The sequence below is a fragment of the Euleptes europaea genome, chromosome 9 (assembly GCF_029931775.1).
Source record: "Euleptes europaea isolate rEulEur1 chromosome 9, rEulEur1.hap1, whole genome shotgun sequence".
NCBI lineage: Eukaryota > Metazoa > Chordata > Lepidosauria > Squamata > Sphaerodactylidae > Euleptes > Euleptes europaea.
Genome location: NC_079320.1, coordinates 49,304,913 through 49,317,302, shown reverse-complemented (window position 1 = coordinate 49,317,302; position 12,390 = coordinate 49,304,913). Strand labels below are relative to the sequence as shown.

The window sequence follows — 12,390 nt, the reverse complement described above, 5'->3', positions numbered from 1 at the left end:
ATTTAGATTTGGGGTTGAATTTATTAACAGTCTCAACAGAGTCAGTTCCAATTTTTTCTTTTAATTTCAACAGCCGTGTAAGCTTAAATAAATCAATTTTGGTTTGTAGTGGTGAGTATACCGGGGTAGGTACGAAGCCTAAGCCATATTCAAGAACCCAAATTTCATCAGTAGTCAGCTGATAATTAGACAAGTTTACCACTACCTGTTGTCCCTTCCGCCTCTGCGTCTCTGAAAAGGGCGTGAGCTCCCCCGTCCTCTAACATATCTGGAGCACAAATTGTACTCTCTATCGGAAGCACGACTAGACATGCTGGAGGATTCACTGTCATAGTCGCGTTGTCGATTTCTAGTAGTGTACCTATAAGTAGAGGATGCACCTGTTCCTGTTTCATTATACCAGGGATAGACTATATCTTGACTGTAGTCATTAGAATCTCTTTCATATTTTCTAGTCTTGTATGTTCTGACATTCTCCTTAAAAGCCTGTAAATCAAGCTCTAACTGTTTGATTTTAGTATCAAAACTAGTTGGAGACATGGCTGGTTTCAATTCTTCCTTTAGTTTGTCAATATCATCCTTAAGAGTCTCAATTTCCTCATTGGCTTGACCAATAATTAAAGTGATTAGGTCATAAGCGCACTTGTTAAGGATAGCAACCCCAATCAGGCATAGTGTACCACAGCACCCTCTGAGATACTGATGCAGACATCCTCCTCCTGTACAATTTAATCCTTTACCTGTACCAACCACCACTCAGCTCATTTCTCCTCCTCACACACAAACAGCAAGTAGGAGCTCTGCTGTATCAGGTGAATGGCAGACCTGTGTGGGTTAGTAAGTGGGTCATAGCCCTCTACTGTTTTTGCTGCCATCACCATAATCATGGTGTTGGTTGGCAGTGGCAAAGATGGCTGGCAGGTATCAATAGTCAAGCTATTGTTGCACCACCACAGCCCTCCACTGACTGGGCCAAGCTCACTGGAGATGAATGCTGCATGTCCCCCTCCAACCTCCTCCTCCCTGGTGCCCGGCAGTTTGTTCACATTATGAGTGTTGGAAGCGAGCAGAGGGGACTCCGGCTCAACTTCCAGTAAGCTTTTTCAGCTTCTCCTCATCACCTCTACTTTGGATATGATAGGCACAGCACAATGCCTACTTGGGCATGCAGGCCACAACCACCCACACTTGCTTTTGGATTCCTCCCTCATGCCCAGTCCACAAATATGCGCACTTGAGGTATGGACAAAATGAATCCGCTTTACCACACACACACACAAATTAAAGTACATTGCTTAGTGTGTATTAGCTTTATGAGGAAAAGAGCTGGACTGAAACAGACAACACCTATGTGGCAGCTGACCCAAATGCTCCACAACTTGCCAGGCTAGACAAGTATTTTTCAAGAACTGGACAACCTCAAGGGGTGTAGTAGCGTGAGAATATGTATGCCATGCAGAATGCTAAGTTTTAAGGACATGTGTTTCCAATCAAGATAGTCTGGATCGCAGGATGGGAAGAACTTTGCACTTTGGATGCAGTTGCAGACCTTTCACCTTTTAAGTTAGGGATGTGTACAAATGTGTTGTTTGGTTTAAAAAAAACCTGCTTCAGCTTCCTTAAATGTGTTGTTTTTAGATGTTCATTTCATTGGTTTCATTGATAAACCCATTTACACCTGCAACTTGTACTCACTTTCGACTGGGCGGCATTTTCTGGAATTGTACTGCTTCATCCAAAGGGTTCACCCAGCCATTTCAGACTGATGAGAAGGAGTTCTCATTTTAAAGGCAGAGTAGAGAGAGGGAAGCACTTGGCAAAAAAGCAAATTATATGACAAAGCAGGCACAAATGACACGTAAATAATAAAGTGCCATTAGTCAGATGCCATCTTTTGCAAGAGTACAGGACCATTTCTATGTGATCCATGAAAGGAAAGGGAATGGTAAAGTTTGCAAAGATTCTTCCTAGGGTTGCCAACTCCAACTTGGGAATTTCCAGAAGATTTGAGGATAGAGCCTGTGGAGGATGGAGAGAGGAGGGAATTCAGCTGGTATGTGATTCCATAGAATCTATGCTCTGAAGCTATCATTTCCTCCAGGGGAACTGATCTCTGTAATCTGGAGATCAGTGGTAATTCTGGGCAGATTCCAGGTCCCACCTGGAGGATGGCAAACCTACAGTCTTAGCCCTTCTGCTAAGCTCTTCTACAGTCTTAGCTCTTCTGTATCAGTAGAGTGCAAGTTACTCCTTTACCTAAGGGTAGAATTTGTGTGATGTTTTGACCTGGATAGGCTAGGCCAGCCCGATCTTGTCAGATCTCTGAAGCTATACAGCATCAGCTCTGGCTAGTACTTGGTTGGGAAGACCATCAAGGAAATCCAAGGTTGCTACACAGAGGTAGGCAATGACAATCCACCTCTGAACATTTCTTGCCTTCAAAACCCTATAGGTTTGCCATAAGTCAGCTGTGACTGGAACTTTGCATAAGTGATTGCCATTCACCTGTATTATTGAGGGGAAAGGGCTGACAATTAGTAGGTGTCTGGTGGGTGGGGTATCAATATAACATTGGTCTCTATTCCCCACACGCATAGTCTACAGTACTGTCTGTTAACATAGGGTTGCAATACATTTGCTTTTGTTTGTCTGTCCCAGTCTAGCAGGCACAGCTAGACTTGTGCTTGTATAGAATCATTCCTCCACCCACTGAGTTAAGGTGATTTAAAATAAAATAGTTCTGTGTAATATTTCATGCCACTGATAGTTTAAATTGGCAGGTGTTTATTTTCCTGATGGAGATAGTGGGCCAGAAAACATAAAATTTGTTCATATGCGTGCTGTCCAAATTCTAAGAATTTGTTGTTCCATAATGATCTTATAATTATTTTTCAAGAATTACTTATAGGGGTTGCCAACTCCTGGTTGGGAAGATTTGGGGGAGGGTGGGGTTTAAGGAGGGGAGGATCCTCCACTGTATATAATGCCACAGAGTCCACCATCCAAAGCAGTTATTTTCTCCAGGGGAACTGATTTCTGTAGTCTGGAGATGAATTGTAATTATGTGAAATCTCTCGGCCCCACCTGGTGGTTGGCAACCCTAAGGTCTGTGAGAGACAAATTAGCCTAAAAGGAATGTACTAGGTGACTTCTAGAGCTAAGAGATGACTACAATCTAGAAATTTTGGAAGTGCAATTATTAGAGCATTGTTATTCCAGGAAAATATTGTCTTTACAAAACAGTGGCATTTAGTGACATATGAAGCCAGAAAGTGCAAGCGTATGAAGCATATGAGGACTCCATATTATACAAGAGTTCACATGATACTATTAATTATACTCTTAGATATCAGAATGTTTAACTATTAAATGGACCTTTATCAACCATAACTGTGACCTCATAGAATCATAGAGTTGGAAGGGACCACCAGGGCCATCAAGTCCAACACCCTGCACAATGTAGGAAATTCACAACTACCTCTCCCCTCCACACCCCTAGTGACCAGAAGATGGCCAAGATGCCCTCCCTCTCATCATCTGCCGAAGGTCACAGAATCAGTATTGCTGACAGATGGCCATCTAACCTCTTCTTAAAAACCTCCAGGGAAGGAGAGCTTACCACCTCCCAAGGAAGCTTGTTCCACTGAGGAACCGCTCTGTTAGAAAATTCTTCCTAATGTCTAGATGGAAACTCTTTTGATTTAATTTCAACCCATTGGTAAAATTTTGGATTTTTAAAGACCTTTTAAATTCCTGTTCATTCCATTTACTTATGAATTATTTAGCATTTTCTCAAGATCTCTTTTTTTTTTAGAGGCACAATATATGACAGTATCATGAGGTGATTACGTACATCTTGACAATCTTTTCTTCTTTTTCATTTTTCCTCAGGGTATGTGGGTCATGATAGCCCTGTTGGATCATGTGAAAATAAGTACTGTGGATTGGGGAGGCACTGTGTTATTAACAGAGGGACAGGACAAGCGGAGTGTGTCTGCATGGAGCACTGCAAGCCCCACTATAAGCCCGTCTGCGGATCTGATGGCGAATTCTACGAAAACCACTGTGAAGTGCACCGAGCTGCCTGCTTGAAAAAGCAAAAGATTACCATTGTTCACAATGAAGACTGCTTCTTCAAAGGTAAGCACGGTTGGACAATACTTTAAATACATTTATCAGCCACACGGTTGGAAGTTAGTTTAGCAGTACCGGGGAAGGCTACAGGATGTATTGTGAAGAGCTGCTGAGGAAATTTAATCTGACAAAAACTCTTTCCCTAGCGCTGTCTCTCAGCTGTGTCTCAATGCCTTCTGAAAATCCTTGACCTTGGAACCAATACAATTCAAAGTCCCATGGTGTTAACTAGACCAATGGCCACAGTGAATATAGAAATGCAAGTTCCCATTTCAGTAGAATGTTTTGTAGTCACTGGAGATATCGCATGAATTTAATGTTATGGCTACAGGGGGTCACATCATGGCCTGATTCAGTGAGCCAGTGCTGGAACATAGTGGTTCATAATATTCAAAAGGCAGAGTCTGACTCGGGTTGCTGTTGGCCCCCTCCCAGTAATGGTAGGACTGGTACTGTCTCCCACAGCATAGTAGCCCTATTCACAAGTTACAGTGAATGTATGTACAATCCATGTACAATGTACACTACATTTTTACATGCGCATTGGCTAAATCTCAGTATGTTCTACACATGTGCAACTGAACGTGTGATACAAACCTCACACATATCCAGGTACAGGTCCCTGGCTTCAGCTGCAAAGTGAACACACCTTGGTTCTTTCTTACAAATAGATGTACTCATGTACATGCAGAACGTACGTGCATTCACTGTAACATGTGTACAGGGCTGGTATAATTGTGCAGTCTAAGGCTACTTGTGGGAGGGAAGGCAGCATGGTATAGCCCAATCTTGTCCTATCTCGGAAGCTAAGCAGGATCAGCCCTGGTTAGTATTTGGAGAGGAGACCACCAAGGAATACCAGGGTTGCTGTGCAGAGGAAGGCACTGGCAAACCACCTCTGTTAGTCTCTTGCCAGGAAAACCCCAAAAAGGGGTCACCATACATCGGCTGCGACTTGACGGCACTTTCCACACCCAAAAGGCTACTCATTTGACTTTTGGAAGAAAGAAGCAAGGCAAGGAAGACAGCGATACCCTATATTTGCAGTTAATGCTCAATGTTGAAACTTAATGCACAATGTTGAAATGTTCATACGCATTTGTGGTATACTGATGGCATGATGAACTTAGGTGAACATTGCAAATACCTTCACACAGGGTACTGGCCAATAAATATTTTAATAGCTGCCACTTGAAGTTAAAACTTTTTTTGTTGAAAACAGTGTCTTTGGGAAAATAAAGGTTTAACATTTTCAGGACAAGGATTAGAACATTCAAAGAAAACCCAAAAGGACAAAAGATATATTTTAAAATTTTATGATGATGTGATTTCAAAAAAATATTGATTATAGTTACACAGGATTTTTTCTTTATTCATTCCCGTTATAACTGCCCCAGATAAGACGATTTTGTTGTTGTTCCAAACTGGCACATGTTTGCATCAAAACTGTATAGGGTGAATTTACATATTTGTTACTTCTTCCCTCCCTTGAGGCAAGGTTTGCAGGGATTTGGGCTGGAACTTGAGTGCCCTACAAGAATGTGTGAAGTAGTAGATTAGTTGCATTAGTTTAACACAGTTGTGTTTATAGACTAACCATACACAGTCTTGCAACGGCTCTCAAACTTTGTACAAAAAAAGCTTGCTGGTCGTGTCTCAGCTTCTGCAAACACCTAGTTAGACTTCAGGTCACACCTTTCCATATGACTCAGTCAAGGGCAAAGAAAAGGTAAATGCAAAGCCACACTCACAGAGTCCAATCTGCTGAGTCCTTATTTTAATTGTCTGGGTCCTGATTTGGTGGGGAAAGGATATCAATAGTAGACTGTTCGCAAAAGTAGATGAGCATTTTAAAGAGTTCTGGCTGTACTGTACTTTCTGAGTAAAATGCCATTTAGGAGACATTGGATGAAAACGCACAGTCGCTTTAGCCTCCTTTATTCCCTGTTTCAAGCCAGGATTCAGCCAGGATGGAACGCACATTCGGCAAAAATGCATGTGTTCGATCCTGGCTGAATCCTGGCTGAAACAGGGAATAAAGGAGGCTAAAGTTCCATGCGTTTTCGCCCATTATGTTTGTGTAAAAGCAGCTAAAGCAGACTTGTAGGTTTGGTTTTGTCTGTTTAAAATGATTTACTTAAAGTACTGCCACTTATCAGCAGACTTGTAGATTTTGTTTTTGAAAATGTGGTTTTCCTGGATGTGTTCCAAAAAGCACAGCATATCATCACATACAATACAAAGACACTGTGAAGCACAAAAATCAGCCAACTCCCAAGTTTTTGTACTTTTTGCCCAACAGATTGATTCCTTGATAGTTCTGTTTTAGGTAGACATCTAACATCTGAAAATATCACCTGTATTTATGTGAATTTTAAAATATTTATTTAAAATGCAAAACAACAACACTGCATTTATTTATTAAGGCATGGAATGAGGATACTGTCATCTTGTTTGTGTTCTGAACTACAAGTCCCTGGAGTCTCCAAGCACAAGTCTATATCTTGGTTGTTCACAATGGAGAACCCTCTACTTTTCTTTAGGAGGAGAGAGATTTGGAATGGTTGGTCTGCTGACTGATTTGCTTGTTTTATTGATTTATTTATTTGGATTTTTTAATCCCTCCCTCAATCCTCGGCCAAAGCCAGGCTCAGGGCAGCTAACAACAAAGCACCAATACAATAAAATACAATAGACCATAGAATGTAAAATCAATAGAATAAGAATATTTAAAACAATCCCAATAAAATCATCAATTATAATTTCAGACAGATAGCGCTCAACCTTAGAAAATAATGGCCACTCTGGGGCACAGCAAGACAGTCAGCCCTCCCCATATACTAGTTGATAACGATCAAGAAGAAGAAGGGTAGGGAAGCCAGCTCTGATGAAAAACCGTAACTGCCCTCAACTATAGGCCTGGCAGAATATCTCTGTTTTACAGGCCCTTCAGAATTCTTTAAGGTCCCTCAGGGCCCTGGTCTTGTTGGAAAGGGAGTTGTTACAGGAGATGTTACAGGCTGGATAGAAGTAAAGGTTTAGTATTCACTTTTGAGTGGCATGGACATTCTACCCAGCCAGAGAGCCAGCATGGTGTAGTGGTTAAGAGTGGTGATATGGAGCGGTGGAATCTGATCTGGAGAACCGGGTTTGATTCCCCACTTCTCCACATGAGGGGCGGAGGCTAATCTGGTGAACTGGATTTACTTCCCCACTCCTACACATGAAGCCAGCTAGGCGACTTTGGGCTAGTCACACTCTCTCAGACCCACCTATCTCACAGGGTGTCTGTTGTGGGGAGGGGAAGGGAAGGTGATTGTAAGCCAGTTTGATATTCCTGACTTCCAACTACCTTTTCACTGGTTGAGTTTCTATCTTGGATAAGCATTTGACATCTCATGTACATAAAACCTTTTCGGTGGCTGCTTCTTTCCCAAGTTGGCTTTCTCTTCACATCAACAGTAATAGACTGCTTGGAACACATGGGCGCTGCTCACTTAAGTACTGCACCAGTATCACTGATGGTAGCTTGAGAAGCACTAATGAGATCCAAGCAACAGATGCAAAGTGGAACTTCAGATATTACTGATGCCAATAATGGGAAGCCACACTGCAAACATCATATGTAAATTAAGTTTGTCTCCTTATCATTTACAATTACATCAGATCTGTACAGAGGGAAAATCACATTTTGCCATGTGCCATAAAAAGTCAATTGACTATCTTCTATCTGGTTTTTTTCTGTTTTTTTTGTCACTCAGGAAGTAGAATATCAGCCTCAATTTATCTGTCAAGAGATGTGTTCCTGTAGGCCAAGAAGCACAATGTAATATAGCTTTGCAGACAAGATCCTTCACTTCAGTTTCATGACAGAATAGTTCAGATTTCGGTGTCTATCCATAGGGTACAAACTGTAATTTATAATTGATCTTTGAGGTCCCTTTCATGCTGAGTGCAGAGGTATGATTCATCTAATGATAACAAAGCACGAGGCTGGGTGGCCCATAAGCATTCTCTCTTGGGAAAAAAAATAAAAGAAAGCAAGGTGTTAATGTGTATTCTTGAGAAAACATGTGTGTACTAGATACATGTTCATATGAGGTCTCCTGACCAAATTCATTCTGATGAAGCCTCAATGGGAGAAAGAAATATTCCTGCAGCATTTCAGCCCTATTCTAAAGGACCCCTAGGTGTAGATTTTACATCCAGCTCAAGAACATCACACTCACAATAGTGAGTATGTTTATAATTGACAAAGTGGTGAGGCTCCTAAGCAAGCTCAGAAAGAACACTAAGACTAGTTTTATTGAGAGGTAATAAGGCACTCAGACATGATAATGCCAGGCACATAAATTAGTACCAAGTACTAGAATACCCACTTCAAGAGTAAAGTATTCTACATATTTATTGTGGTGAAATGCCTTCCACTCCAGGATTAGTGCCAAAATATTGTCGAAGGCTTTCACTGTCAGAGTTCATCGGTTCTTGCAGGTTATCCGGGCTGTGTGACCGTGGTCTTGGTATTTTCTTTCCTGACGTTTTGCCAGAAGCTGTGGCAGTAACACTGAAGGACAGAGAGATACTGTCCTTCAGTGTTACTCCTCTGAAGATGCCTGCCTTAGCTGCTGGCGAAACGTCAGGAAAGAAAATACCAAGACCACGGTCACACAGCCCGGATAACCTACAAGTACCGATTAGTGCCAAAGTTTGCAGATAATTCTTGGGTTTTCATTCTGTGCATGCTTAGGGGCTATAAGGGACTCATCTCTGGTTGACAGGTGGAAAGTTGAGAGAGGAAAGTGGGGGTGATTCACTTCTCTAGTGCAAAGTCATTCAGTGCCATAGAAATGCAGGTGACTCTGGCCAGAGGAGGACAGTGGGCAACCTGAGCCTCAGGAGGCCAAGGTTGACCTTCCAGTAGACAAGAAGAGAAGGGGAATGAGGGGAAAGTCAGAGAATACAACTTTACAGCTTGTTGAAGAAGAAATCAGTCCTGGGTATTTCACCAGATTGTGGGATATCACAGTCACTCCCATCTGTCCTGTATCAAGTCATGTGAGGCAAAATCCTTTTAATTTAGTTTCAAGATGCTAGCATTTGGCTCCAATCTTTGTGATGAGGAATGCTAATGCAATAGGAGTATATTGTGTCAAAAGACACTTGATGAGTTGGAGAAAAGTCCAAATAGTGCTCTGAAAGCCCTGGTGCCAAGTGAGTTTGGATTGTTCTATTTTCCAGTGAAATGTGATAGGATCAAAATGTCTGTGTAAAATCCTTCGTTAGTTTCTGGCAGTTTGTAGCCTTCCCTGTGGAGATGTCCCCAAACCATTTCTGTTTCTCATTTGGCTTCAGAGAATGGCCTGTCTCAAAGCCAAAACAGAGGGGAAAGAGAGAGGCCAGCAACTATGGAAGCCTGATGGCATCAAAACTACTTTTTTTTAAACAAATAAACTAAGAGTTGCTGTACGGGCACAAATTGTACAGTAGATAGGGTACTGTTCTGTAGTCATATTGTTTATAATAAGCTTATCACCAAGGAAGAAGTGAAAGGTATGAGTACAATTTCAGTTCAGTTCAGTTCCCCTTGTACATCGTGAGACCTTTTAAATTTCGAAGGTATTTAAGGGCAAACTTTATAAATAGCATAAAAGAACCATTTTACCTAGGAATAAAATACAGGTTTCATTTTAATATGAGTGTAAAAAAAGACCAGCATTTTATTTTTTTTCCCCTTGGTAGGTCAGCTCTGTGTTTAGAATAGAAACTTTACGTTGTAATTCCATTTAAGAGTCTAACCAATAGTCAGTAAAATGTGAAGGGAAAGCAGGTGTGATTTTTTTTTTTAATGAAGTGTGCATAATTATTGAAGAAACAGTGAGGGAGCTAGAATTCTATTGGCACTTCTTTGTTATCACAGAGGGCATTATCATAGATCCAGCATGGTATAGTGTTTTGAATATTGGACTAGGATCTAGGAGACCCAGGTTAAAATGCCACTCTAACATGGAAGCTTGCTGGGTGATAGGGTTGCCAAGCCCCTCTTTGCAACCGGCGGGAGATTTTGGGGGTGGAGCCTGAAGAGGACGGGGTTTGGGGAGGGGAGGGACCTCAATGCCATGGAGTTCAATTGTCAAAGCGGCCATTTTTCTCCAGGTGATCTGATCTCTATCTGCTGGAGATCAGTTGAATTAGCAGGAGATCTCCTGCTACTACCTGGCAGTTGGCAACCCTACTGGGTGACCTTGAACCAGTCACACACTCTCAGCCCAACCCACCTCACAGGGTCAATGTGAAGATAAAACTTTCCTGAAGTTTTTGCTTCAAACCAGCTACAGTGTACTCTTGGAACTACTGTTGCTGCTAAATTTCAGAAATCACTATCTGGATGTCCAAACAGTAGCATTTATGTTTCAACCATAATGTGAAAATAAAACATATCTATTTTTAAAAATCCCCAACACATTTATTATGGGAAACACTTCTAGGAATATTGCCTCTTCCTCATTAGCGGATAAAGTGTCACCCAACCGAATGATCTGTTTATATCCCTTGGATTATTTATTTTTGTTAAAAAAAACTAAGTTATGCCAAAAGACCATTTTTATTGTTTGTTTTTAAATAGAGCTTGTAAAAATTGGTAATCAACAGAATATCAAAATGAGGGATTATATGAGGTATAAAAGTCCCTATGATTTAAACAGTAGACATTTGCATCATTTTAGCCAGAATGCAAATGTTTGTTCTAGGATTCCTAGGGTGCCTTATAAATATGTGTACCAATGTACCGATTTTGCATATTTCCTGCTGAACTGGGACACTATTTGACAAAGATCCTTTAGTCCAAACATTCAGTTAAAGAGCATTTGCATTGGGCCCATGGCAGGGTGTCAGTCAGGCTTAGCAAAATAAATGAAAGAGGAGCAGGAAATGTTTGGGCTTCTGCTTGTGTTGATAAAGAGTGTGCTCTCATGGCCATAGGGAAACTCATCTTGAATCTTGCTTCCTGAATGAGCTTCTGTCATTGTCTCCAATCCAGAAGTAAAGAAAGTTTTGAGAGACTCCCCCTCACTTGTAAAGCAGGAGAATTACATGTCTGAAATAAGGGAGAGGCATTCATGACTTGCCTCCTGTCTGGCTTGCATTTGTGTTGTTGTACAAGCTCCAGTAACTGAGCGACCATCATGGATTTCATATGTCAAGGTCAGGAAGATTATAGACCAGCTAGGTGCAGATTGTTCTTCCCTTTTTGTACCGCAGCTTTTCTTGTCATTTTTGCTGGCTTGCAGAAAAAAAGGGACAGGCCTCAATCATTAAACCAAGAGCCATTATAGTGAAGTTTTTGTTTGATGTTTTGTCCAGAAATGTGTGGTTGCTTAACAGTGTCATTCATTCCAAGATAGAATGTCAACAAATGGTGTGTGTGTATGTCTGTGTCTGTGTGTGTGGGGGGAGAACCTGAATAACACAAGCATTATAAAAACACAATCTTCATCTCTTCAGGTAAAACTTTCATGTGGGGGGGGGGCGGTCAAAGAAATTACAGCTGTCAGCCGAAGCTGCTGTGTCATAGCCCAGCTCATTCTTACATGCACTGGAAAACTCTTTGCTGTAGATGGAGATTGTTAAGATGTCAAGTTGTTTTGTGAGAAAAAATTGCCAGTAGGACTGATAAAACAGACAGCCTTGTATGGGCGCCTTGCTGGTTGGTTATTTAGACTAACTCAGACACAGCAGGCCATTGCCAACAGTGACATACCGAGCAATCCTGAGTGTGGGGGGGGCGGAGCTACTTAACAGCTGGTGTGACCCCGTGGCAGTGTCCGTGCCACTTGCACCATCTAAAGTGGCATGGATGCTGGCGCTGGGTGACTTACAGCAAGGAATGCAGCAGCGCGAGGTTTGGGTGCCGGCGCTGCCTCCCCGGCAGCATTTTTTCGGCAAAAATGCTTGCACCGGCATCTGGGGGGGGGGTGTTCCCAGGGGCAAAACTAATGTTACTCAGCTCCCTAAGCCCTATCAACCTGGGAACACCCCTTTTTGCAGGCAGCTACTTACACCTGCAAAATAGCTGGCATAGCTCCATGAAACTCCATGGAGGTGTTTCACAAGGTTTTGCTAAACTTACATTTTTCACTTTTTTTTGGGGGGGGGGGGTGGGAAGCCTCTCAGGAGCCCACACACACACACACACACTCAGGATAGCTCTGATAGTCCCTAAGTGAGTCTTTGGGTATACCTGTTGTAGAAAAACAATTC

General features: G+C 41.9%; 1 protein-coding gene across 2 annotated transcripts in view; it reads left to right on the top strand.

The window, feature by feature from the left end:
• Positions 1 to 12,390, top strand: part of FSTL5 (follistatin like 5) — a 383,938-nt gene that overhangs the window by 131,275 nt on the left and 240,273 nt on the right. For both annotated transcript variants that reach the window (XM_056855358.1, XM_056855357.1), the window contains exon 3: positions 3,892 to 4,140. In XM_056855358.1, the coding sequence (XP_056711336.1) occupies positions 3,892 to 4,140 (249 nt within the window). The remainder of the gene's footprint in view (positions 1 to 3,891; positions 4,141 to 12,390) is intronic.